Source organism: Danio rerio, chromosome 9, assembly GCF_052040795.2.
Source record: "Danio rerio strain M-AB ecotype USA chromosome 9, GRCz13ab, whole genome shotgun sequence".
In the NCBI taxonomy this organism is placed as follows: Eukaryota; Metazoa; Chordata; class Actinopteri; order Cypriniformes; family Danionidae; genus Danio; species Danio rerio.
The window spans coordinates 34,121,730-34,148,426 of NC_141029.1; the positions used below are offsets into that span (position 1 = coordinate 34,121,730).

Sequence of the window (26,697 nt, forward strand, 5' to 3'; positions counted from 1 at the left end):
CCGAGTATTATTTATGCTATCTATTAAATTACCCAATACATTGCATTTTGTAATGCCTACCCCCACCCCAATCCTAACCATCACAGTAGTTAAAATATTAATTGTTGTTAAATTTGGAAGAAATCGGCACTAGGGGGCGCTTTAATACCTCATATGATGTTCAATGTATAAATAAAATAATTAATACATCATTTTTATTATATATTAGATGCCCTCTTTCAAACAACACTACATCCGAACTGCTTTAATTATTTGTCATTAAAAAAAATTCTGTGCTGTACAAATCTCTAACAATCACAGATATTGCTTATTATTAATTAAAGATTGCTAAATATTAATTGATATTTATTTTTGTTTAAATGTCTGAAAGTGTTTTAAACACGAACCCCAATGTGAAGTAAACCCTGTGAATTGCTGTTTGCAACTTGCATTTAGTTTGGTGTGGTTATGGCTTGTGTTTTCAGAGGTAAATATTACTTCACGCGGGTGGAGGTGAACAATGCTGTTGTCTCATAAATGACAGTAGTCTGTGGTTTAGATCTAGGCTATTGAAAAAGTCACAGAAACCAAAGCCACGTTTCATTCATAGCAGAACAGCACAGCTTTATTTAAAATTGACAGAGGTGTTAACGAGATCAGATCTTATTCCACAAAAAAGGTGGACCTGAAGACACATGACAAATGACTTCTAGCTGTGTGACACCTTATCATGATACCTAATTCATTCCCTAAATGACCATATAAATGTATTGGTAACCCATTAAATTACTGACTAAAATCAATCTGAAATAAAATTCTTTTTAATACACATCAACAAACAGCATTCATAAAACAAAACTGAAACGACTCCTCTGTTTACTAGCACGCTCCGCAAGTTATTCTCACAGCTTATTGCCCGTATACCTCGGGATCGTCTCAAAACCGCTACTTTTAAGATGGTCAGCCGACCTCAATCAAGCCCAAAACAAAGAACACGGAAAAAACGGAGTAGGCACTTCTGTTTTTTTCCACTTTTTCAGGGCCTTTGTGGGCAAAAATCTGCATTCCCACAATATTTGCGCAAAGGGAGACCAGTTCAAACAAAGGTAATAAATAAAGCTGAAATAAAACATATGAAGTTCTGCTTCCGTGTTCCTTTGTGTTATAAATTTAGTAGATGCGGCTCATAGATGAATAACTGAAGAGTTAGTTTAAGTTTAAGGTGCTGACTTTCTTCCAGTGTTAGAGTTGAGATTAAATGGGAGAGCCCAGACCATATGGATACTCAGTGTAGATTTCGCTTGAAGACTTCTGAATGTTAAAAGGGGCATTACGGACCCTTCCAGGGGCTGAGAATGGGAAGGTTTGTTGGTTAATAATAACTCTTCAGTCCATTCTGTGTTCCTTTATCTCTTTTCCAATCCTTTATCTCTACATGGTGCTTGCATAATGAGGATGAACTGAGGTGGAAATTCTTGTTGACTTGAAAGTAATACAGAATCCATATTTACTGCTAGACATGACAGAGTCCATCGTCCGTTCGCTTTCAGCCCCGTCCACCAGAAGTCTTCCTTGAAAAATCTCTTTGTGGCACGAGTGAGGCGTTTTCCTTGAGCTCTTCCTGGTATTCCTTTCTCTTTCTTTCTCTTTCCTTATCCGTCTTGGGAGGTGAAAGGGTGAAGGGTGGGATTTTAGGGAGGAGAAGGTGTCGTGGTCTCTCATGATGGAGTGTTGACAGGCCTTTAGTTCCCACAGCAGCTTCGAGTGGACTGTGCGTCTGGGTCCTGCAGGTTCACGCCCCTGTGTCGCGCAGCATGCGTAGGGTTTTGGGTGTCTGTTTTTGGCATTTTTTTGCTATTGAGAAATAAACAAGAGTTGAAAAGTCAAGAGGCTGAGTTACATTCATTTATGCCATGAAAATGAAAGTCATCTCTCTGGCTGTCTTTAATAATTCAGGTTATTTTATCTAAAATGGACTGGAAATTTGCTTTCAAGCTTTCCCGCCATCCAGTAACAACTGAAAGGAATAAAAAAGTACCTGTCCTACATTTGTTTGTTACTTTCTGATAGTTTTACTTTTAATTCAGAAGAAAAATTTACACTACTTTCATTTCATTGCAGTTATAAAGGGTTATGTTACAAGCATGATAAAAAATATTAGCTGCCCCAAAATGTGTGTGTCATTTCAGCTTAAAACACCCCACTCATCATTTAATTATTTGTGCTGGGGATGTCCAGGAAGCAAACAAAAACCTTTGCAAATGAGAATCTTTCCAGATCAGAAAAGTAAATATTACAGCTTGTGCCCAAACAACGGCAACCTCCCGCTCTCCGTCATGAAGCAAATACAGAAGTAACTGAAAATGCAGTTCAATGAAATTCTGTCAGTCCTGGCTCCATATGGAGCAAATTTCTATTGAGCCCACTGTTAAAATGGCCAACTTTACAGCAGAAAAGAAGGTGTTTACAGCCTGGTACAAAGAACGATTTTGGTTCATAAAGGTGGTCCCGCTCCCCATCTCCACCAGAGACGCGCGGCGACCAGAAGAGACCACATCGCTGAGAGATCTTCATCCAAGAGACCTGGAGCCAACGTGTAAATATTGTACATAGTTTCTTAGTAAAAGATAATAAAGATTATAGCTGCATGAACTGTGTGGACTGGTTAACCTTCACTCCAGCAGTGCAACACACACTAATTAATTCATTAACACAATATTATGAAGTTTTGATTTAATTTAGGAAAAGAAAACCTCTTCTGTGCTAAAATCGGATGTTTTTTCAGCGTTCTTACTTCAGTCTTTAATGTCAGTGTAAAGTGTTGAGTATACTATTAGTGCTCAGTCGTGTTTTTCATAGTTACCAGTGCTGATGGAGTTTTTTTTTTTAAAGCGTCATATTCTGCTGGAAACGTTTCATTTTAATGGTAATGTCCCATAAGCTGAGGTCTTGTGAGTGACTTCCCAAGTTGGTCAAAGTCTACACCGGTGACATGCTCATCTACTCCCAGAACCTGGGAGAACGAAATGTTGCAGCTCGTCCGGTCTTCAATGATGAGCCCAAAAGAGGCCACTTCACAGAGCCAGCCCAATTAAGGCTTAAGAGAACTGAGAGGCAGGACAAGATGGCGGGCTGGACTTGCTTAACTTTAGATTTTACACAAATCTCATTATTTTGTTTTTCACCTAAAATAGTAATTAAAACATCCAAGATGTGTTTTGCCTCATCAAAATGTGGAATTTGATCAGCAAACTACTCGTTCTAGGACAACTATGCCTTCGTCTAAATGACTTGGCTTCAAGTACGATGCCAGACGATTCAGAAATAAAAGGTACTGACTGCACAAACAGATAAACAACATGATGCATCTCATTTCACCACAACTAAAGGCAGCGACAAAAAAAAAAGTCAAGCTCTCACTGACTTACTGTCTCATATGGTGTCGAAGGTCCACTGATCGTTCTTGAAGAAGGGGTGACATTTTATTTCATCCACTCCAGTCCGGCCAAGCCTCACCTCCCTGAACATAGCACAACACTGGTCAGCAAAACAAACAGAGAAGCGCTAATCCGTTAAATGACCATAAACCAAGAACATCCAACAGCACAGCATGGAGGAGTGGAGCAGTCAGAGAGACATCCAAAAATAAGGACCGTTCACTCCCCCTTCCTTTTACTTCATCTGCATTGAGGCGGTGCAGCAGTTTGGACTACCACGTGTGGGACATTCCAACAGCCTGAATGCAAAGGGAGGAGTGTGTTTGTGTGTGTGTGTGTGTGTGTGTTTACATGAAAACATTGAGAGAAAACATTAAGCCCCTCTCTGTATGTTTGATCAGGAATGCTTGTATGTGGGCATGTGAGAGAGGAGAAAGAGGGAAGGAGAAAAGAGGAATTCAGATGGAAGTTGTCAGGCTGGAGGGTGAACGTCCATGAAGCTGATATAGTAAAAGCAGTAGGAGATGAAATGTATGTTTTATTAGGGACTTTATTTATATAGAGCTTTTAAAGGCATAACATAAATAAAGATCATCTTGTATGTTGTCTTTACATTTTATCTAATTTAATTCAATTAAAATGTTGATATGGCTTAGTAAGTTTTTTGGCGATTTGGTGCTTAAGAAATATTTCTTGTGATTATTATTATTATTATTACTATTCAGAATTATATGTATATTTTTAGAATTTTTCTAAAACCATTAAAGAAAAAAAAATCTTATTGACCCTAAACCTTTAAAAAAAATAGGGAACATTTCATAAACACTGATAAAACTTTTTTTTTTCACTGATAAAACTATTTATTTATATTTTAGGTATGTGTAGTAATCAGGCTTAGATTATATTAACATTGTTGTATTTTGTCAAATATACACATAATTTACTAATTCAATCAATCAGAACACTACAAAGTGTCAACAACAACACTGGGTTGTGCCAACAAAACTGTGTGTCAATTATGCAGGGCTGCAAAATTATGAGAAAAAAAAATCATTGAATACCTTGAACGGTTTAATAAAGATTATTCATTTTTTTATAGCCAACATTTGTGTTTGGGGAAATGGATCATCATATTCTGGCTACAGAGACAAAATATGTTTTTCCATCACATTAGCTGAGAATAAACTAAGCAAAAACTGCTAATTTTTCTCACTGAAGCTGCTAAATTAATCTCCTTTTTTTCTGTGCCTGGTAATTTATGGCAAGAAAACTTGACTGTTTTCAGTAATAACAAATCTTAGGTACTCTGTGTTTACATTATATATGTTATAAACTACAGAAGAAATCTGATCAAAATGTGTAAAAAATTGTCAAGAAAATTTACTTTTTTTTTTTTACAGTGAAGCTAATTTCAAATTGAAAAAATAATAAATTAATTTCACTACCAGCCGACCTCTAAAAACAAACAAGTAAGGTTTTATTAAGCTAGTGTGTCTAGTAAAAGCAGTAGGACATTAAAGTTTTATGAAAGACTTATTGTATGAAGAGCTTTTAAAAGCATCAAATTAATATAGACTTGTATGTTCTCCTTTAATTAAATTAAAAAATATATGATTTGGTGTTTATGAAATATTCCCTGAGATTGTCATTTTGGAAAAAAGTACATCGATAGGGAAAAATAGGGAAAATGTCATATGATAACAACGATAACAAATCTAAGCTACCCTGTGATTATATTAAATACGTTATAAACAGGGCTTGACATTAACACATTAACAAATGCGGGTAGATTTCAGCTGTGGCGGGTTAGACAGCCACTCCCACTAGCCACTTTGAGAATACATGAGAGTATTGTTTTTAAGTGTCAACTGTGTATAAAAAGTGTATGTATAGCTATATTTTGTTTGCTTTACACATTATTTAAAATGTGTTTCTAAGTAATAATTAGTTCGGTGCAGTCAGAGAAAAACTTTGCAAATCCTTAGTGTCGAGCCCTGGAAACTCATGTGAAATAAACTATTTATAAAAATAAAACTAAATTAATTGCATAGTGACACTATAAAAATCACATCCCATGTACTCATGCTCATTGAGCAAGGTCATAAACAACACACAAAAATATTAAATGAACAAGGAGGCATGTGGACACAAAGTATAAATTAAGTAAAGTTAGCATGTCAAATTCAAATTTATGAATATAAAATATATTTTTCCAACATTATAATTGTGGCTAGTGAAAATGGCGAGTGGCTAGTAATGTTGGAAAACTCCTAGCCACTGTGGCTGGTGATCAAAAAAGGTAATGTCAAACCCAGGTTATAAACTCCAAACTACAAAAGAAATCTCATCATGTGTGTAATAAATTGTCCTGAAAATTAGCTCTTTTTTACAGTAAAGTTAAATTCAAATTAATAAAAAAATTAATGTTACCAGCCAACCTCTAAAAACAAACAAGTAAGGGGATATTAAGCGAGTAAGAGTCTGAATTTTACAAGAAAAAAAAAAAAACTCAAATCAAACTTTCATTTTCTCAGTCTCACTTGCTACTCAGAAAGGCACAGATGAGGTCTTTGCCATCCTTTGACATTTCAATATCATCTGGGAAAGTTAAGATGTTCTTGTGATCCATGATCTTTCCATATGTGCCCACCAGAGACTCGGAATGAACTGGAGTGTCGCCTGCCCAGATCGACAGAAGAAAACATTTGATTATGAGAACACTGAAATAAAACTTCAAGAGATGCATATGAAGCTGACACTTCTCACCCACTAGAAGCTCATAAATGAAAACACCAACAGACCACCAGTCACACTCACGACCGTAATAACCAGTCCCTCCTTGAGACATTAAAACCTCTGGAGAAATGTAATCAGGTGTCCCAACAGCAGTGTTCACAGCGTACCATACCAGTCTAAACACACATGTAGACACATGGATATAAACATTACTGGCTGAGTTAATGTAGCTGAAATACAAGTATGTTTAAAATTTTAATTATTTACACAATTTATATTCATTCAATTCAAGGACTGCATTGTATAATCTAGCCACAAGATGGCAGCACTAACATCTGTCATAACCGAATGGAGGCTTTCTGTAACGTACGTTAATGATGCTGCAATGTGTGAGGTGATAATTGTAAATCTCTACACTACAAAATCTTAAAGAAACTCTCTCATTCTCGGTCATGTATAGTACATCTAAACACACCAACTACTAGTGTATGATATTTATCGTTTTCAATAAAATTGTAATTGTATTGTGGGCTGGCATTACAGAGAGCTTCATTCAATTGAGAAAAACAAACAAAATCACGTCCTGAGAGTCCAAAAGCATTTAAAACTATTGGAAAGCAGTCCCAATGACAAATAGGTGGGTTAAAATATCCCTTTATGGGGTTTTGTTTATAAAATGTGTAAGGTTTTGTGAAATAATACAAGCAAGTTAACACAAGCAGGCTTTCCTGAACATCCATTAAAACACAATAATGCGAGTTCTGTTCAACAGATCAACAGAAAATACCAAACAAAGCTGAAGCAAAAAATGTGCATCTTAGGAGAAGAGTTTGTGTGTGTGTGTGTGTGTGTGTTTTGCACTTCAATCTGTTTTAAATAAATCATCAACAAAGACAGTCACTAATTGCTTCGTTTCTAAATGAATCAGCCATTTTGAATAAATTGTTTGAATAAATGTTCATTGAATCACTTATAAAAACTGAATAAATTCTAAACTCCACACTTCCCTAATATTAAGTTTGTGAAAAACAGCATGTGACCTTTTACATCCGAATTAGTAGTAGAAATTAAGATGCAGGGGCAACACTGTGGCTCAGTGGTTAGCACTGTCGCCAGTAACAAGGTCGCTGGTTCGAGCCCCGGCTGGGCCAGTTGGAATTTCTCTGTGGAGTTTGCTTGTTCTCCCCATGTCCAAAGACATGCATTACAGGTGAATTGAATAAACCAAATTGGCCATAGTGTATGTTTGAAGGAGTGTGTATAGGTGTTTCCCAGTACTGGGTTGCAGCTGGAAGGGCATCCGCTGTGTAAAACATATGCTGGCTAAGTTGGCAGTTCATTCCGCTGTGGCGACCCCTGATGAATAAAGGGACTAAGCCAAAGGAAAATGATTGAATGAATCAGGAGGCAAAAAGTACCAGAATTATCAATTAATAAAGTGTGGAATTAATTCATTTACTATCCTATGAGACGTGATGACGAAAGGTTAACATGACAGTGACAACAACGTCAATGCAGTAGCCTGAATTTCATTCTCACTTCCACTATTCTATTTTATTACTGTCAAGACACAACTTAGAACTCAAACGAAGTACCGATTTAGATAGTAGCCTAGTATTTTTGAAAAGGAGAAAGAGACTTGCTGTCACCTGCAGTAGTGGTGTCACCTAGTGGTCATATCTATTAATCCATGTCAGGCCTAAACTAGCCAAGGTATCAGCACAAAAGCACACTAAGCAAAATATTGTTCAATGAGATTATCAAAAAAAGGAGAGAAACATTTTTGTTAGTATCACACCCCCTTAAAAGACACTTCAAATGCACTTACCACACACCGAGTCCATCTTCATGCATGTGCCAAAGTCTGCAAGTTTGAGGTGTCCATTGCGGTCCAGCAGCATGTTGTCTGGTTTGATGTCTCTGTGGATGAAGCCCAGAGAATGGATGGCGTCAAGTGTCAGCACCACTTCTGCCGTATAGAATTGAGCCCATTCCTCTGGGATGTCATAGTTGCTGGTCAGATTCACCAGATCTCCACCTGGCATGAACTCCATCCCCAAATAAAGGTACTTTTCATGTTGGAAAGCACAGCACAGCTATGTGGACAGAGAGATAGAGTGGTGAACAGAGAAGTCACAATATATTTCAGTAATCAATAGCAGTGAAATTTAACAATACTTCATTTCAATTGCAGCAACCCAGCTAAATTAAATAATAAGTAATGTGATATTAAACACAGACTTTATTTAATCGTTTAAATATTTATTTCATAATTTAAATACTGTTATTAAAGAACTTTTAATGCGATCAATTACATAATGTAAATAATAAAGTTAAAATATAAAAAAAATTATAAATGGAATATTAAATGACATTTTAAGTATGAACATATACATACACAAAAACAGTTGTGTCAAGCAATTAATCATAATTAATCAAACCCAAAATTAAAATTTGCATCTTCATAACATGTACATCATTTTTATATTTATTTATTTATTTATAATTTGATGTAGATATAAATATTTCATATGAAGATATAGAGTTTCTCAAATATATACACTCCACGAAAATGTATTATGTAAATACAAACTTAATTTTCATGTGATTAAGCATTTGACAGCACTAATAAAAATACAGCTAGCAACAAGTTATTTAAATGATGTTATACTTAAAATCAAGTTTAACTTTCTTTATTTTGGTTAGTTAACATCAACATTACAGCAGCAGAAATATTAGGCTTCAAGGTCTAATGAACAGGTCTGTAGTTTTTGTCGTCCTTATTTACATGAGTACATAACTAACTGACTACAATATGGGCTGGTGCATCCTGTGAAATTCAAGTGTTCAAAAACAGCCAGTCAAGACTATTTTCTCAGTCAGGTTTACATTTGACTATTTATACTATTTTATGCTATTTAAGTGAATTACTAGTAGTTTTAGTAATTTAACATTATTATTTTTAATCTTTTACCGGCCCATGCCTAATCCCAAACCAGGGTTTTTTTAAAAGTACAAATTATTGTACCAAGGCTGCGTTTAATGGGTAATACTGAATATATTATGCCAAATTAAATGTCAAAGTAGAATTTCACATTAAGCTCTATTTTAGGATCACAGTGGAACCCCAAAAATAAATTAATTTTGTTCAAAAATAGGTCATGGGTTTCAAATAATTAAATTTTTCAACAGGGTGTGTCTTAACAGTAAATGACATTGACCAGAGTTTAGTGCCCTCTGCTGACCAAAATCAGACATTTTTTAAATTAATTTTCATTTACAACGTTAATACTTTGTCACCATCCTCCAAGCTTGATTTGATCACTTATTTCACATTTAATTACTTAAACTAGCATTTTATAATACTATAGCTTATACAATACCCATAATGAGTACAACCTGAAATATTTCTCAGAAAATATCTTGCTTTTAAATTATTTAATTTCCTATAAAATGCAATAGCCTATTTGTGGAAATCTGGCTTACTCCAATGATACAGCGGTCAGTACAACATGCTAATTGAAACTATTCTAACAAAATGATTTTGCTGAATTTGTTGTAAATATACACAATAGATAGCAGTACAGCCTAAATTACATATTTTCAAAAGATTATCATTCTGCCTACCTGCAGCGCACGAGGTTTCTCGGTTTATCCGCGGTAAATCCACTTAAGCACTATACCTATTCCATTTATAACACTGCAAACTTGACTTCGCAGGCCGATTATCTTTAAACCCAAAAGGCATTTATTATGTGTTATACCTTGACTGCTGCTGCATAATGGAACGTTTCTCTACACAACTGTAAAAGTGCGCTTTTTAGCTAAATGAAAGCAAACTTTCAAAGGGTTCTGCGTTTTGTCAATTTTAGCTTAATCGCAATAATATTAATAATAATATTAATAAATACATTTAAAATATTATTTATATTGTAACCTACTGTGGGACTGTGCAGTAAACTATTTATTTTTATTAAAACATTTTTATTAGGCTACATCTTCCCGAATAACTAATAAATGACTGGCAGTTGCGTCTCTGCTAAAATTAATTTAACAGCAAATTTCTTATGTGTTTTTTTCCCTTTTAGAGCTCAAGAGAGTTGTGTTTAAATAATTAGTTAACCAAAACATGTAATGAATTAAGCTGCTCCTATCATGTCACCCATTTTCTCCCTTGTGAGTTGAGTGCGCCTCCATCGCCGTGTGCGCGTTTTAAAGGCTATTTACGGGCGCACCAGACCTGACGCGGGGACCGGATCTCTGGACTATAGGACTAGCTTTAATCTCACCAATTTTCATAATTCAATTGCTATGTCATATATTTTAAAATATTTAGATGTGTGTTCTGACGGTTGGAACGACGGGAGTGTTAATAGTTAATGACAGAAAGAATTTTGAGTAAACAATCCCTTATGAAAATTGGGATTGTTGGCACATTGGGGCACAAACTCTTTCTGAGGGGGCAATGCCTCCCTTTGCCCCCCCCGTAGCGCCGGGCCTGACTTCCTGCCTCTCCAGCTACAGTCCTGATCACATCACCACCAGGGGCGATTTTCATACTGTTGTAAAGAAACACTTGGACATGTGATTATGACATTTCAGGAACGTCTGGGACTGGGAAGTAAAAAACATAAATTTTTTTCCTGTGTTTGTAATTTTCCCTCTCTGTTATTTTAATGATATATTTTTAGTTTGTTAATCAGATTTGTCACATCACACTTTTTGTTTATTTTATTCGTTTTGTGGCTTTGCCATTCAATTTTAAATACAAATCTGTAAACTACAGTTCAAACATTGATATGATCCTGGAGTCAGTTTTTATTATAAAAAGTTTATTTCATATTCATTTAATGTTGAAGATATGCACAGCTTTTTAAATAAACTTGAAATATTGCATCCTAATTTCCTCTATACACAGTATATATGTGTATAAATGAGCCTTACCACAGTCAATAAGACGAGCTCTGTACAACAATATCTTTTGGTCTAGATTATAGACTTTTATGTTTTCAAATACATTTTTTACTATTTAGTTTCTGTTTCCCTTTCTGTTTATTTGTTGGAGAGCACATTGGTCAATGAAAGTGGTTAATATTTTGTGATAGCTTAAAAGTAAACCATTAAATAAAATGTAAATAAATAAAATTGCCATAGTCAAATAAACCAATATGTTTTAGGTCACGCATATTTACATATTTTTTATTTGGCATGGTTGTTTTAAGTTTCTTAAAGCTATTTTAATAATAATAAATAAAAACCTTCACTCAGAATGAATGATTAGCACTTCCCTGACCTAATAAGCTAATAGCTAATCAAAATAAACTGTTGTATATTTAGCTTTTTTAATCTTATTAATGCTGGTTGTCGTTGTATCTGATACTGGTTTATATTTTTGATTTTTGATTTTTATTTTTTTTTGGAATGTATTTTGGTTTATTGTATTGCTTATAGCATTATTATGATTAATAATTTTAATAATACTATAAAAATATTAAATCACCCAGTCAGTGCAGGAAAATTATGAAAATTTAAGTATACAAAGCATCAAAAGAACAATGTCATTGCTAAAGTCCCGGTTGGTCTGATATAGGCCTAGTTAATTATGAAGTAAATATAGAATCGAGAATATTAGTTCAGTGTTTTTTTTTTTTTTAATGAAACGCAAACCATCCCAAAAGCAAACAAAAATCAATGGTAATATTCACTAACATGACCAGATTTCTGAAACCTGTGACGATTTTCAGTGGTCAACATTCGTCCTATAAAAAACGCCCATTTATGCTTATTTTTGATTTTTTATTAATATAAGACCAGCATTTTATTGAATAATCATAATTTAGAAATTTAGCTACTGCATTTAATAAAAACTCAATTATAAAAGCACAGAGTTCGTGCTGATTTCATTAATTCACTGCTGATATTAAATATTGTTTACATTTAAATGAGGCTCGTCATTCTGTCACTACAGCAACTTGAGGTGATCTTTAATATACACAGCTGGTTCTGACCCGATCGTCTCGCAACAAACTCTCGACAACTTTTGAAAAGTTTGATCAGTTTCTCTACTTTGGAAAGTTGTTCTTGGGTCATCTTGATGGAGCAGCGTCGCTCAAGAAGAACCAGGGCTCTCCCCGCACACACGAGTCACTTCTGGCTACAGGGCGTCTCTACCGTTGAGCAGCTCGCAGCGGCGGTAAGGTCAGATCACACCTACAGCTGCATCTCTGACCCAGCGCTGAAGAAGCGACACCTGATGAACGCGGCGGCCCTCCCTGTCCTCCGTCCCGCAGCAGCAGCAGCAGCATCAGTGTCTTCCTCAGTGAACGAGTGTCAGCCGGAGCAGCAGCTCTCCATCCACGGCAGAAGCGTGCAGGACTATCAGCACATCTTTCGCTCCGTCGTGGAGACCGGCTGCAGCCGCTACCGCTTCAAGCGAGGCCTGGGGATCAAGCAACGGCTGTGGGAGAAGCTCCACCGGCCTACGCTGCTGGAGACCGAGCTGCCTGATGGACGAGTCTTGATCACGGAGAGCAGGTCCAGCGGAAGCAGCAGCGCTCCTCAAATCCACGTGGACATCAGTGGAGAGCCACTACCCGAGGAGGAACCCCGAAGAAAGAAGCCCAGACACTGAGCCATCATAGTGTCCCATGAAAGATCAAGGGCACGTATGTACATACTGTATATAGTTATAGAGTAAGTCTTTACATTAAGTTTTCTTTTCATTCAAAGTTTTTATCACTCTGCTGAATGTTTTGATGGTTGCTGATGTGGCTCTTGGGTTCTGGTTGTCAGGTTGTTTTGGAAAGTTTTCTGTGTTTTTGACATGCGCTTTGCAGGGTTTTCTGAGCGGTCTCTTAGTGTTGCTGGTCAGTTGCTGGACTCCTCTGAGTGTTGGTCGGTCAGTGATAGGTTAGTATAGGGTAGGTTAGGTTAGGGTCCCTCACATGGTTTGCAGCTTGACGTGCTGTGAGGGCTTCTGTGCATCAGTGATGCTGAGAGCTTCACCACTGGTACTTCACAAGTACTGGCAGGGTCACCCATAGTGGACAGGTCTCAGCTGAGATGCCAGACCAAGACAAACCACCTGATTGTGGACACCTGATTGTGGCCTGATGTTGCAGGGAATAGATCACAGTCTTAGCACAATTGCCTGCATGGGAGAACTTCAAAAAGGTTTTGTATGTGTAAGGAACAAATGCACCAGTGGGACCATGTTAATAACTTAGAGGAATAAATTACCTAAAAGATTTTCTCGGTCCGGCTTATTTTAATAATAATAATAATAATAATTCCTTACATTTATATAGCGCTATTCTGGGCACTCAAAGCGCTTTACACAATGGGGGGGATGTCCTCATCCACCACCAGTGTGCAGCATCCCCCTGGATGATGCGACGGCAGCCATTTTGCACCAGACCGCACACCAGCTGATTGGTGGAGAGGAGACAGTGATGAAGCCAATTGAATATGGAGATGGTTAGGAGGCCATGATTGACAGAGGCCAGTGGGCAGATTTGGCCAGGATGCCGGGCTTGAACCCCTACTCTTTTCGAAGGACATCCTGGAATTTTTAACGACCACAGAGAGTCGGGACCTCGGTTTAACGTCTCATCCGAAAGATGGAATTTTAGCTCCTATCCTACGTTAACACACTTAAACCGACTAATTAAAGCGTTATTAGGCTTACCAGAGCGTTATTAGGGTTTAAGGTGTCCACTCTAGACAGGTGTAGGCTTACATAGGTGGTCCTCTTGGACTGGGTTTGTTTGGACACCTCATGCCCTAAAGGGTTGTTGTTGCTAGATTGGATATGGCTGAAAGTTAACAAGAATTATTTGTATTATTTATTAAATTTCCCATTTATTGTATTTTATTAACATCTACACCCACCTCAACCCTAAACCCAACCGTCACAGCACTGTAGTTGTACCGAGTATTATTTATGCTATCTATTAAATTACCCAATACATTGCATTTTGTAATGCCTACCCCCACCCCAATCCTAACCATCACAGTAGTTAAAATATTAATTGTTGTTAAATTTGGAAGAAATCGGCACTAGGGGGCGCTTTAATACCTCATATGATGTTCAATGTATAAATAAAATAATTAATACATCATTTTTCTTATATATTAGATGTCCTCTTTCAAACAACACTACATCCGAACTGCTTTAATTATTTGTCATTAAAAAAAATTCTGTGCTGTACAAATCTCTAACAATCACAGATATTGCTTATTATTAATTGAAGATTGCTAAATATTAATTGACATTTATTTTTGTTTAAATGTCTGAAAGTGTTTTAAACACGAACCCCAATGTGAAGTAAACCCTGTGAATTGCTGTTTGCAACTTGCATTTAGTTTGGTGTGGTTATGGCTTGTGTTTTCAGAGGTAAATATTACTTCACGCGGGTGGAGGTGAACAATGCTGTTGTCTCATAAATGACAGTAGTCTGTGGTTTAGATCTAGGCTATTGAAAAAGTCACAGAAACCAAAGCCACGTTTCATTCATAGCAGAACAGCACAGCTTTATTTAAAATTGACAGAGGTGTTAACGAGATCAGATCTTATTCCACAAAAAAGGTGGACCTGAAGACACATGACAAATGACTTCTAGCTGTGTGACACCTTATCATGATACCTAATTCATTCCCTAAATGACCATATAAATGTATTGGTAACCCATTAAATTACTGACTAAAATCAATCTGAAATAAAATTCTTTTTAATACACATCAACAAACAGCATTCATAAAACAAGACTGAAACGACTCCTCTGTTTACTAGCACGCTCCGCAAGTTATTCTCACAGCTTATTGCCCGTATACCTCGGGATCGTCTCAAAACCGCTACTTTTAAGATGGTCAGCCGACCTCAATCAAGCCCAAAACAAAGAACACGGAAAAAACGGAGTAGGCACTTCTGTTTTTTTCCACTTTTTCAGGGGCTTTGTGGGCAAAAATCTGCATTCCCACAATATTTGCCATCCCAGTGCTCAATCATTCACTTTGTTGATTAGTGGGTGCTTGAATATTTTTTGTTGCTTTTTAATAACACATATTGAGACTGGTGTTGTGTGACTTCCGCATCCAGACAACTAAATGTGTAATGATATTTTGCAATTAATCATGAAGCAAAATGATTTTGGATCAGTCTGATTGGTGCAAATATATGTAATAATTTGTTGACTCTCAAACAGTAGTTTACACAAAGCTAAAAGAAGATTAAGAAGGCATCGTAGAGCTCGCTCTTGTTTTGTGAACATCAACACTGAACTTTGAGGTCAATGCTGTGGGGAGAAGGAAATGGGATAGGGAAGACAACATTGACTTTCTATAATACTTTATGGGTCATAGATGAATGACGAGCTGCGCAAAGGGAGACCAGTTCAAACAAAGGTTTAAAAATAAATAAAGCTGAAATAAAACATATGAAGTTCTGCTTCGGTGTTCCTTTGTGTTATAAATTTAGTAGATGTGGCTCAAAGATGAATAACTGAAGGGTTAGTTTAAGTTTAAGGTGCTGACTTTCTTCCAGTGTTAGAGTTGAGATTAAATGGGAGAGCCCAGACCATATGGATACTCAGTGTAGATTTCGCTTAAAGACTTCTGAATGTTAAAAGGGGCATTACGGACCCTTCCAGGGGCTGAGAATGGGAAGGTTTGTTGGTTAATAATAACTCTTTAGTCCATTCTGTGTTCCTTTATCTCTTTTCCAATCCTTTATCTCTACATGGTGCTTGCATAATGAGGATGAACTGAGGTAGAAATTCTTGTTGACTTGAAAGTAATACAGAATCCATATTTACTGCCAGACATGACAGAGTCCATCGTCCGTTCGCTTTCAGCCCCGTCCACCAGAAGTCTTCCTTGAAAAATCTCTTTGTGGCACGAGTGAGGCGTTTTCCTCGAGCTCTTCCTGGTATTCCTTTCTCTTTCTTTCTCTTTCCTTATCCGTCTTGGGAGGTGAAAGGGTGAAGGGTGGGATTTTAGGGAGGAGAAGGTGTCGTGGTCTCCCATGATGGAGTGTTGACAGGCCTTTAGTTCCCACAGCAGCTTCGAGTGGACTGTGCGTCTGGGTCCTGCAGGTTCACGCCCCTGTGTCGCGCAGCATGCGTAGGGTTTTGGGTGTCTGTTTTTGGCATTTTTTTGCTATTGAGAAATAAACAAGAGTTGAAAAGTCAAGAGGCTGAGTTACATTCATTTATGCCATGAAAATGAAAGTCATCTCTCTGGCTGTCTTTAATAATTCAGGTTATTTTATCTAAAATGGACTGGAAATTTGCTTTCAAGCTTTCCCGCCATCCAGTAACAACTGAAAGGAATAAAAAAGTACCTGTCCTACATTTGTTTGTTACTTTCTGATAGTTTTACTTTTAATTCAGAAGAAAAATTTACACTACTTTCATTTCATTGCAGTTATAAAGGGTTATGTTACAAGCATGATAAAAAATATTAGCTGCCCCAAAATGTGTGTGTCATTTCAGCTTAAAACACCCCACTCATCATTTAATTATTTGTGCTGGGGATGTCCAGGAAGCAAACAAAAACCTTTGCAAATGAGAATCTTTCCAGATCAGAAAAGTAAATATTACAGCTTGTGCCCAAACAACGGCAACCTCCCGCTCTCCGTCATGAAGCAAATACAGAAGTAACTGAAAATGCAGTTCAATGAAATTCTGGCAGTCCTGGCTCCATATGGAGCAAATTTCTATTGAGCCCACTGTTAAAATGGCCAACTTTACAGCAGAAAAGAAGGTGTTTACAGCCTGGTACAAAGAACGATTTTGGTTCATAAAGGTGGTCCCGCTCCCCATCTCCACCAGAAACGCGTGGCGACCAGAAGAGACCACGTCGCTGAGAGATCTTCATCCAAGAGACCTGGAGCCAACGTGTAAATATTGTACATAGTTTCTTAGTAAAAGATAATAAAGATTATAGCTGCATGAACTGTGTGGACTGGTTAACCTTCACTCCAGCAGTGCAACACACACTAATTAATTCATTAACACAATATTATGAAGTTTTGCTTTAATTTAGGAAAAGAAAACCTCTTCTGTGCTAAAATCAGATGTTTTTTCTGCGTTCTTACTTCAGTCTTTAATGTCAGGTGATCCTTCAAATGTCAGTGTAAAGTGTTGAGTATACTATAAGTGCTCAGTCGTGTTTTTCATAGTTACCAGTGCTGATGGAGTTTTTTTTTTCAAAGCATCATATTCTGCTGGAAACGTTTCATTTTAATGGTAATGTCCCATAAGCTGAGGTCTTGTGAGTGACTTCCCAAGTTGGTCAAAGTCTACACATGTGACATGCTCATCTACTCCCAGAACCTGGGAGAACGAAATGTTGCAGCTCGTCCGGTCTTTAATGATGAGCCCAAAAGAGGCCACTTCACAGAGCCGGCCCAAGGCTTAAGAGAACTGAGAGGCAGGACAAGATGGCGGGCTGGACTTGGTTAACTTTAGATTTTACACAAATCTCATTATTTTGTTTTTCACCTAAAATAGTAATTAAAACATCCAAGATGTGTTTTGCCTCATCAAAATGTGGAATTTGATCAGCAAACTACTCGTTCTAGGACAACTATGCCTTCGGCTAAATGACTTGGCTTCAAGTACGATGCCAGACGATTCAGAAATAAAAGGTACTGACTGCACAAACAGATAAACAACATGATGCATCTCATTTCACCACAACTAAAGGCAGCGACAAAAAAAAAAGTCAAGCTCTCACTGACTTACTGTCTCATATGGTGTCGAAGGTCCACTGATTGTTCTTGAAGAAGGGGTGACATTTTATTTCATCCACTCCAGTCCGGCCAAGCCTCACCTCCCTGAACATAGCACAACACTGGTCAGCAAAACAAACAGAGAAGCGCTAATCTGTTAAATGACCATAAACCAAGAACATCCAACAGCACAGCATGGAGGAGTGGAGCAGTCAGAGAGACATCCAAAAATAAGGACCGTTCACTCCCCCTTCCTTTTACTTCATCTGCATTGAGGCGGTGCAGCAGTTTGGACTACCACGTGTGGGACATTCCAACAGCCTGAATGCAAAGGGAGGAGTGTGTGTGTGTGTGTGTGTGTGTGTGTGTTTACATGAAAACATTGAGAGAAAACATTAAGCCCCTCTCTGTATGTTTGATCAGGAATGCTTGTATGTGGGCATGTGAGAGAGGAGAAAGAGGGAAGGAGAAAAGAGGAATTCAGATGGAAGTTGTCAGGCTGGAGGGTGAACGTCCATGAAGCTGATATAGTAAAAGCAGTAGGAGATGAAATGTATGTTTTATTAGGGACTTTATTTATATAGAGCTTTTAAAGGCATAACATAAATAAAGATCATCTTGTATGTTGTCTTTACATTTTATCTAATTTAATTCAATTAAAATGTTGATATGGCTTAGTAAGTTTTTTGGCGATTTGGTACTTAAGAAATATTTCTTGTGATTATTATTATTATTATTACTATTCAGAATTATATGTTTATTTTTAGAATTTTTCTAAAACCATTAAAGAAAAAAAATCTTATTGACCCTAAACCTTTAAAAAAAATAGGGAACATTTCATAAACACTGATAAAACTTTTTTTTTTTCACTGATAAAACTATTTATTTGTATTTTAGGTATGTGTAGTAATCAGGCTTAGATTATATTAACATTGTTGTATTTTGTCAAATATACACAGAATTTACTAATTCAATCAATCAGAACACTACAAAGTGTCAACAACAACACTGGGTTGTGCAAAACTGTGTGTCAATTATACAGGGCTGCAAAATTATGAGAAAAAAAATCATTGATTCAACGGTTTAATAAAGATTATTCATTTTTTTATAGCCAACATTTGTGTTTGGGGAAATGGATCATCATATTCTGGCTACAGAGACAAAATATGTTTTTCCATCACATTAGCTGAGAATAAACTAAGCAAAAACTGCTACTTTTTCTCACTGAAGCTGCTAAATTAATCTCCTTTTTTTCTGTGCCTGGTAATTTATGGCAAGAAAACTTTACTGTTTTCAGTAATAACAAATCTTAGGTACTCTGTGTTTACATTATATATGTTATAAACTACAGAAGAAATCTGATCAAAATGTGTAAAAAATTGTCAAGAAAGTGTACTTTTTTTTTTACAGTGAAGCTAATTTCAAATAGAAAAAATAATAAATTAATTTCACTACCAGCCGACCTCTAAAAACAAACAAGTAAGGTTTTATTAAGCTAGTGTGTCTAGTAAAAGCAGTAGGACATTAAAGTTTTATGAAAGACTTATTGTATGAAGAGCTTTTAAAAGCATCAAATTAATATAGACTTGTATGTTCTCCTTTAATTAAATTAAAAAAATATATGATTTGGTGTTTATGAAATATTCCCTGAGATTGTCATTTTGGAAAAAAGTACATCGATAGGGAAAAATAGGGAAAATGTCATATGATAACAACGATAACAAATCTAAGCTACCCTGTGATTATATTAAATACGTTATAAACAGGGCTTGACATTAACACATTAACAAATGCGGGTAGATTTCAGCTGTGGCGGGTTAGACAGCCACTCCCACTAGCCACTTTGAGAATACATGAGAGTATTGTTTTTAAGTGTCAACTGTGTATAAAAAGTGTATGTATAGCTATATTTTGTTTGCTTTACACATTATTTAAAATGTGTTTCTAAGTAATAATTAGTTCGGTGCAGTCAGAGAAAAACTTTGCAAATCCTTAGTGTCGAGCCCTGGAAACTCATGTGAAATAAACTATTTATAAAAATAAAACTAAATTAATTGCATAGTGACACTATAAAAATCACATCCCATGTACTCATGCTCATTGAGCAAGGTCATAAACAACACACAAAAATATTAAATGAACAAGGAGGCATGTGGACACAAAGTATAAATTAAGTAAAGTTAGCATGTCAAATTCAAATTTATGAATATAAAATATATTTTTCCAACATTATAATTGTGGCTAGTGAAAATGGCGAGTGGCTAGTAATGTTGGAAAACTCCTAGCCACTGTGGCTGGTGATCAAAAAAGGTAATGTCAAACCCAGGTTATAAACTCCAAACTACAAAAGAAATCTCATCATGTGTGTAATAAATTGTCCTGAATATTAGCTCTTTTTTACAGTAAAGTTAAATTCAAATTAATAAAAAAATTAATGTTACCAGCCAACCTCTAAAAACAAACAAGTAAGGGGATATTAAGCGAGTAAGAGTCTGAATTTTACAAGAAAAAAAAAAAAAACTCAAATCAAACTTTCATTTTCTCAGTCTCACTTGCTACTCAGAAAGGCACAGATGAGGTCTTTGCCATCCTTTGACATTTCAATATCATCTGGGAAAGTTAAGATGTTCTTGTGATCCATGATCTTTCCATATGTGCCCACCAGAGACTCGGAATGAACTGGAGTGTCGCCTGCCCAGATCGACAGAAGAAAACATTTGATTATGAGAACACTGAAATAAAATTTCAAGAGATGCATATGAAGCTGACACTTCTCACCCACTAGAAGCTCATAAATGAAAACACCAACAGACCACCAGTCACACTCACGACCGTAATAACCAGTCCCTCCTTGAGACATTAAAACCTCTGGAGAAATGTAATCAGGTGTCCCAACAGCAGTGTTCACAGCGTACCATACCAGTCTAAACACACATGTAGACACATGGATATAAACATTACTGGCTGAGTTAATGTAGCTGAAATACAAGTATGTTTAAAATTTAAATTATTTACACAATTCATATTCATTCAATTCAAGGACTGCATTGTATAATCTAGCCACAAGATGGCAGCACTAACATCTGTCATAACCGAATGGAGGCTTTCTGTAACGTACGTTAATGATGCTGCAATGTGTGAGGTGATAATTGTAAATCTCTACACTACAAAATCTTAAAGAAACTCTCTCATTCTCGGCCATGTATAGTACATCTAAACACACCAACTACTAGTGTATGATATTTATCGTTTTCAATAAAATTGTAATTGTATTGTGGGCTGGCATTACAGAGAGCTTCATTCAATTGAGAAAAACAAACAAAATCACGTCCTGAGAGTCCAAAAGCAATTAAAACTATTGGAAAGCAGTCCCAATGACAAATAGGTGGGTTAAAATATCCCTTTATGGGGTTTTGTTTATAAAATGTGTAAGGTTTTGTGAAATAATACAAGCAAGTTAACACAAGCAGGCTTTCCTGAACATCCATTAAAACACAATAATGCGAGTTCTGTTCAACAGATCAACAGAAAATACCAAACAAAGCTGAAGCAGAAAATGTGCATCTTAGGAGAAGAGTTTGTGTGTGTGTGTGTGTGTGTGTGTGTGTGTGTGTGTGTGTGTGTGTGTGTGTGTGTGTGTGTGTGTGTGTTTTGCACTTCAATCTGTTTTAAATAAATCATCAACAAAGACAGTCACTAATTGCTTCGTTTCTAAATGAATCAGCCATTTTGAATAAATTGTTTGAATAAATGTTCATTGAATCACTTATAAAAACAGAATAAATTCTAAACTCCACACTTCTCTAATATTAAGTTTGTGAAAAACAGCATGTGACCTTTTACATCCGAATTAGTAGAAGAAATTAGGATGCAGGGGCAACACTGTGGCTCAGTGGTTAGCACTGTCGCCAGTAACAAGGTCGCTGGTTCGAGCCCCGGCTGGGCCAGTTGGAATTTCTCTGTGGAGTTTGCTTGTTCTCCCCATGTCCAAAGACATGCATTACAGGTGAATTGAATAAACCAAATTGGCCATAGTGTATGTTTGAAGGAGTGTGTATAGGTGTTTCCCAGTACTGGGTTGCAGCTGGAAGGGCATCCGCTGTGTAAAACATATGCTGGCTAAGTTGGCAGTTCATTCCGCTGTGGCAACCCCTGATGAATAAAGGGACTAAGCTAAAGGAAAATGATTGAATGAATCAGGAGGCAAAAAGTACCAGAATTATCAATTAATAAAGTGTGGAATTAATTCATTTACTATCCTATGAGGCGTGATGACGAAAGGTTAACATGACAGTGACAACAACGTCAATGCAGTAGCCTGAATTTCATTCTCACTTCCACTATTCTATTTTATTACTGTCAAGACACAACTTAGAACTCAAACGAAGTACCGATTTAGATAGTAGCCTAGTATTTTTGAAAAGGAGAAAGAGACTTGCTGTCACCTGCAGTAGTGGTGTCACCTAGTGGTCATATCTATTAATCCATGTCAGGCCTAAACTAGCCAAGGTATCAGCACAAAAGCACACTAAGCAAAATATTGTTCAATGAGATTATCAAAAAAAGGAGAGAAACATTTTTGTTAGTATCACACCCCCTTAAAAGACACTTCAAATGCACTTACCACACACCGAGTCCATCTTCATGCATGTGCCAAAGTCTGCAAGTTTGAGGTGTCCATTGCGGTCCAGCAGCATGTTGTCTGGTTTGATGTCTCTGTGGATGAAGCCCAGAGAATGGATGGCGTCAAGTGTCAGCACCACTTCTGCCGTATAGAATTGAGCCCATTCCTCTGGGATGTCATAGTTGCTGGTCAGATTCCCCAGATCTCCACCTGGCATGAACTCCATCCCCAAATAAAGGTACTTTTCATGTTGGAAAGCACAGCACAGCTATGTGGACAGAGAGATAGAGTGGTGAACAGAGAAGTCACAATATATTTCAGTAATCAATAGCAGTGAAATTTAACAATACTTCATTTCAATTGCAGCAACCCAGCTAAATTAAATAATAAGTAATGTGATATTAAACACAGACTTTATTTAATCGTTTAAATATTTATTTCATAATTTAAATACTGTTATTAAAGAACTTTTAATGCGATCAATTACAGAATGTAAATAATAAAGTTAAAATATTAAAAAATTATAAATGGAATATTAAATGACATTTTAAGTATGAACATATACATACACAAAAACAGTTGTGTCAAGCAATTAATCATAATTAATCAAACCCAAAATTAAAATTTGCATCTTCATAACATGTACATCATTTTTATATTTATTTATTTATTTATTTATAATTTGATGTAGATATAAATATTTCATATGAAGATATAGAGTTTCTCAAATATATACACTCCACGAAAATATATTATGTAAATACAAACTTAATTTTCATGTGATTAAGCATTTGACAGCACTAATAAAAATACAGCTAGCAACAAGTTATTTAAATGATGTTATACTTAAAATCAAGTTTAACTTTCTTTATTTTGGTTAGTTAACATCAACATTACAGCAGCAGAAATATTAGGCTTCAAGGTCTAATGAACAGGTCTGTAGTTTTTGTCGTCCTTATTTACATGAGTACATAACTAACTGACTACAATATGGGCTGGTGCATCCTGTGAAATTCAAGTGTTCAAAAACAGCCAGTCAAGACTATTTTCTCAGTCAGGTTTACATTTGACTATTTATACTATTTCATGCTATTTAAGTGAATTACTAGTAGTTTTAGTAATTTAACATTATTATTTTTAATCTTTTACCGGCCCATGCCTAATCCCAAACCAGGGTTTTTTTAAAAGTACAAATTATTGTACCAAGGCTGCGTTTAATGGGTAATTCTGAATATATTATGCCAAATTACATGTCAAAGTAGAATTTCACATTAAGCTCTATTTTAGGATCACAGTGGAACCCCAAAAATAAATTAATTTTGTTCAAAAATAGGTCATGGGTTTCAAATAATTACATTTTTCAACAGGGTGTGTCTTAACAGTAAATGACATTGACCACAGTTTAGTGCCCTCTGCTGACCAAAATCAGACATTCTTTAAATTAATTTTCATTTACAACGTTAATACTTTGTCACCATCCTCCAAACTTGATTTGATCACTTATTTCACATTTAATTACTTAAACTAGCATTTTATAATACTATAGCTTATACAATACCCATAATGAGTACAACCTGAAATATTTCTCAGAAAATATCTTGCTTTTAAATGATTTAGTTTCCTAGAATGCAATATTTGTGGAAATCTGGCTTACTCCAATGATGCAGCGGTCAGTACAACATGCTAATTGAAACTATTCTAACAAAATGATTTTGCTGAATTTGCTGTAAATATACACAATAGATAGCAGTACAGCCTAAATTACAAATTTTCAAAAGATTATCATTCTGCCTACCTGCAGCGCACGAGGTTTCTCGGTTGATCCGCGGTAAATCCACTTAAGCACTATACCTATTCCATTTATAACACTGCAAACTTGACTTCGCAGGCCGATCATCTTTAAACCCAAAAGGTATTTATTATGTGTTATACCTTGACTGCTGCTGCATAATGGAACGTTTCTCTACACAACTGTAAAAGTGCGCTTTTTAGCTAAATGAAAGCAAACTTTCAAAGGGTTCTGCGTTTTGTCAATTTTAGCTTAATCGCAATAATATTAATAATAATATTAATAAATACATTTAAAATATTATTTATAGTGTAGCCTACTGTGGGACTGTGCAGTAAACTATTTATTTTTATTAAAACATTTTTATTAGGCTACATCTTCCCGAATAACTAATAAATGACTGGCAGTTGCGTCTCTGCTAAAATTAATTTAACAGCAAATTTCTTATGTGTTTTTTTCCCTTTTAGAGCTCAAGAGAGTTGTGTTTAAATAATTAGTTAACCAAAACATGTAATGAATTAAGCTGCTCCCATCATGTCACCCATTTTCTCCCTTGTGAGTTGAGTGCGCCTCCATCGCCGTGTGCGCGTTTTAAAGGCTATTTACGGGCGCACCAGACCTGACGCGGGGACCGGATCTCTGGACTATAGGACTAGCTTTAATCTCACCAATTTTCATAATTCAATTGCTATGTCATATATTTTAAAATATTTAGATGTGTGTTCTGACGGTTGGAACGACGGGAGTGTTAATAGTTAATGACAGAAAGAATTTTCAGTTTGAGTAAACAATCCCTTATGAAAATTGGGATTGTTGGCACATTGGGGCACAAACTCTTTCTGAGGGGGCAATGCCATATACATGTTTTTATGAATTTATTATGTATCATATTGATTCATCCAGCCTTTTGGTAACTTCTTAGCTCAACACTATTTTAATTTTAGCTACAAACAAAGTTATAACGTTTCAATTAAATAGAACATTTGTTTGTTTCTGTTTTTTTTTTTTTTTTTTGTTACACTAAACATTTGACAGTCTTTTTTATTTAACTTTTAGCAGTTTCAGTCAATTGTTCTTGCAAAGACAGACCTTACACTTCTCACAGTATGCATGTGAGAAGTAATTGCAATGTTCTTTTGCCCTTTAGGACTCCCATGTCTATCATTTTGTTTTGACAAATGTAGTACAAAAAGTCCAAAAGCAAGGCTAGTCAAGGTGATATAATCATTTAGTGAGGGAAAATTAAATTGAGAAGAAATTTGGGGTGGTAAGAGATGCATTTCTTTGCGACTTAACTTGCTTAATGTAATTATACCTTTTACTACTTCATACTATTTCAGTTGTGTTCAGAACTGCGAAACTGTATTTTTGTAAGCATATTGATATCTTTATGAAAAATTATCTTTAATTTATTGATGGAAATATTTTCCACATTTTATCACTTGCCTGTTATAAAATATAGTTGGATTGAAGGGGGGCGCGTAAAAGTTGAAGCCGTATACCCATCAGTAAATGTGCAGTTGCGCCCCTGCCTGCAGACCATCCTGTTTGCGAATCCCTTCATACACGGAGCCAAACCACCTTCACCGAGCTGCTTTCCAAGTTTGTAGTGGCACCTGATGTCATGTTAAAAAATGAAGAAAATGAGACTGACTGGACATAAAATGTCATTAAATTATAAACTAAATAAAAACACAAACAGTTGAAGTCAGAATTATGATCAGATTTCTAAACATAATATTTTTAATAACTCATTTCTAATGACTGATTCTTTTTTCTTGGAAGTGGTGATAATACATCATATTTACTGGATATTTTCAAGATACTAGTGTTTAGCCTAAAGTTCTGAATACTTAAACGTCCTTGCTCTGCTTCATTTAGGAAATATTTGAAAAAATAAAAAAAATCACAGGAGGGCAGATAATTTTGACTTCAACTGTACAATGTTACAAAGTTTGATAAGCCTAAACAAATGTTCAGAATTTCAGCTATTAACTTACTATTGTCCAAGCACGACTCACTGCAGTGCAGTGTTAATGGCACCTGCAGATTTCACTGCAGAGTCCTCTTGTGAGACCTTCTAAATCAGTGGTCCAGGGTTCGAGTCTTCATCCAGTGCAGAGTCAAAGATGCCATCTGTTAAGAGCTGCTGACTCACTGGAGCTTCAGTAGTGTCCTTATCTGATGATAAACTTGTAGGACTAGCAAGTGCTTGCTTCAGGTAGTCCTCAGGGAGGATTCAGCAGATCCAGTGTCTGCCGTGAAGTGAAACTCTGCAGAGATGTTCTGAATAACTACTGCAGAGTCAAAGCTGTGTTTACTTCAGGTTTCAACGTCTTTGTCTGCTGGAGCATCAAGATCTCCAGCACAGAGAGCTGATCTAAAGAGAGGAAGGAACATC

The 26,697-nt window shown here is 36.1% G+C and overlaps 2 protein-coding genes across 2 annotated transcripts; both read right to left on the minus strand.

Annotated features, from left to right (window-relative positions):
* Positions 1–577: 577 nt before the first annotated feature.
* Positions 578–12,686, minus strand: LOC101882911 (rho-associated protein kinase 2-like). The gene is made up of 5 exons (XM_087268099.1): positions 12,219–12,686; positions 7,981–8,248; positions 5,957–6,095; positions 3,408–3,499; positions 578–1,833 (listed from the first exon to the last, which is right to left on the minus strand). Exons 1-4 carry the CDS (start codon positions 12,240–12,242, stop codon positions 3,412–3,414), a joined length of 519 nt encoding a protein of 172 aa, XP_087124225.1. The 5' UTR covers positions 12,243–12,686; the 3' UTR covers positions 578–1,833; positions 3,408–3,411.
* A 1,972-nt stretch (positions 12,687–14,658) lies between these two features.
* LOC147842403 (rho-associated protein kinase 2-like) lies at positions 14,659–22,669 on the minus strand. Its single transcript, XM_087268108.1, has 5 exons — positions 22,508–22,669; positions 20,662–20,807; positions 20,436–20,574; positions 17,897–17,988; positions 14,659–16,307 (listed from the first exon to the last, which is right to left on the minus strand). The coding sequence occupies exons 2-4, from the start codon at positions 20,741–20,743 to the stop codon at positions 17,901–17,903; spliced, it is 309 nt and encodes a 102-aa protein (XP_087124234.1). The 5' UTR covers positions 20,744–20,807; positions 22,508–22,669; the 3' UTR covers positions 14,659–16,307; positions 17,897–17,900.
* Between the last annotated feature and the right edge of the window lie 4,028 nt (positions 22,670–26,697).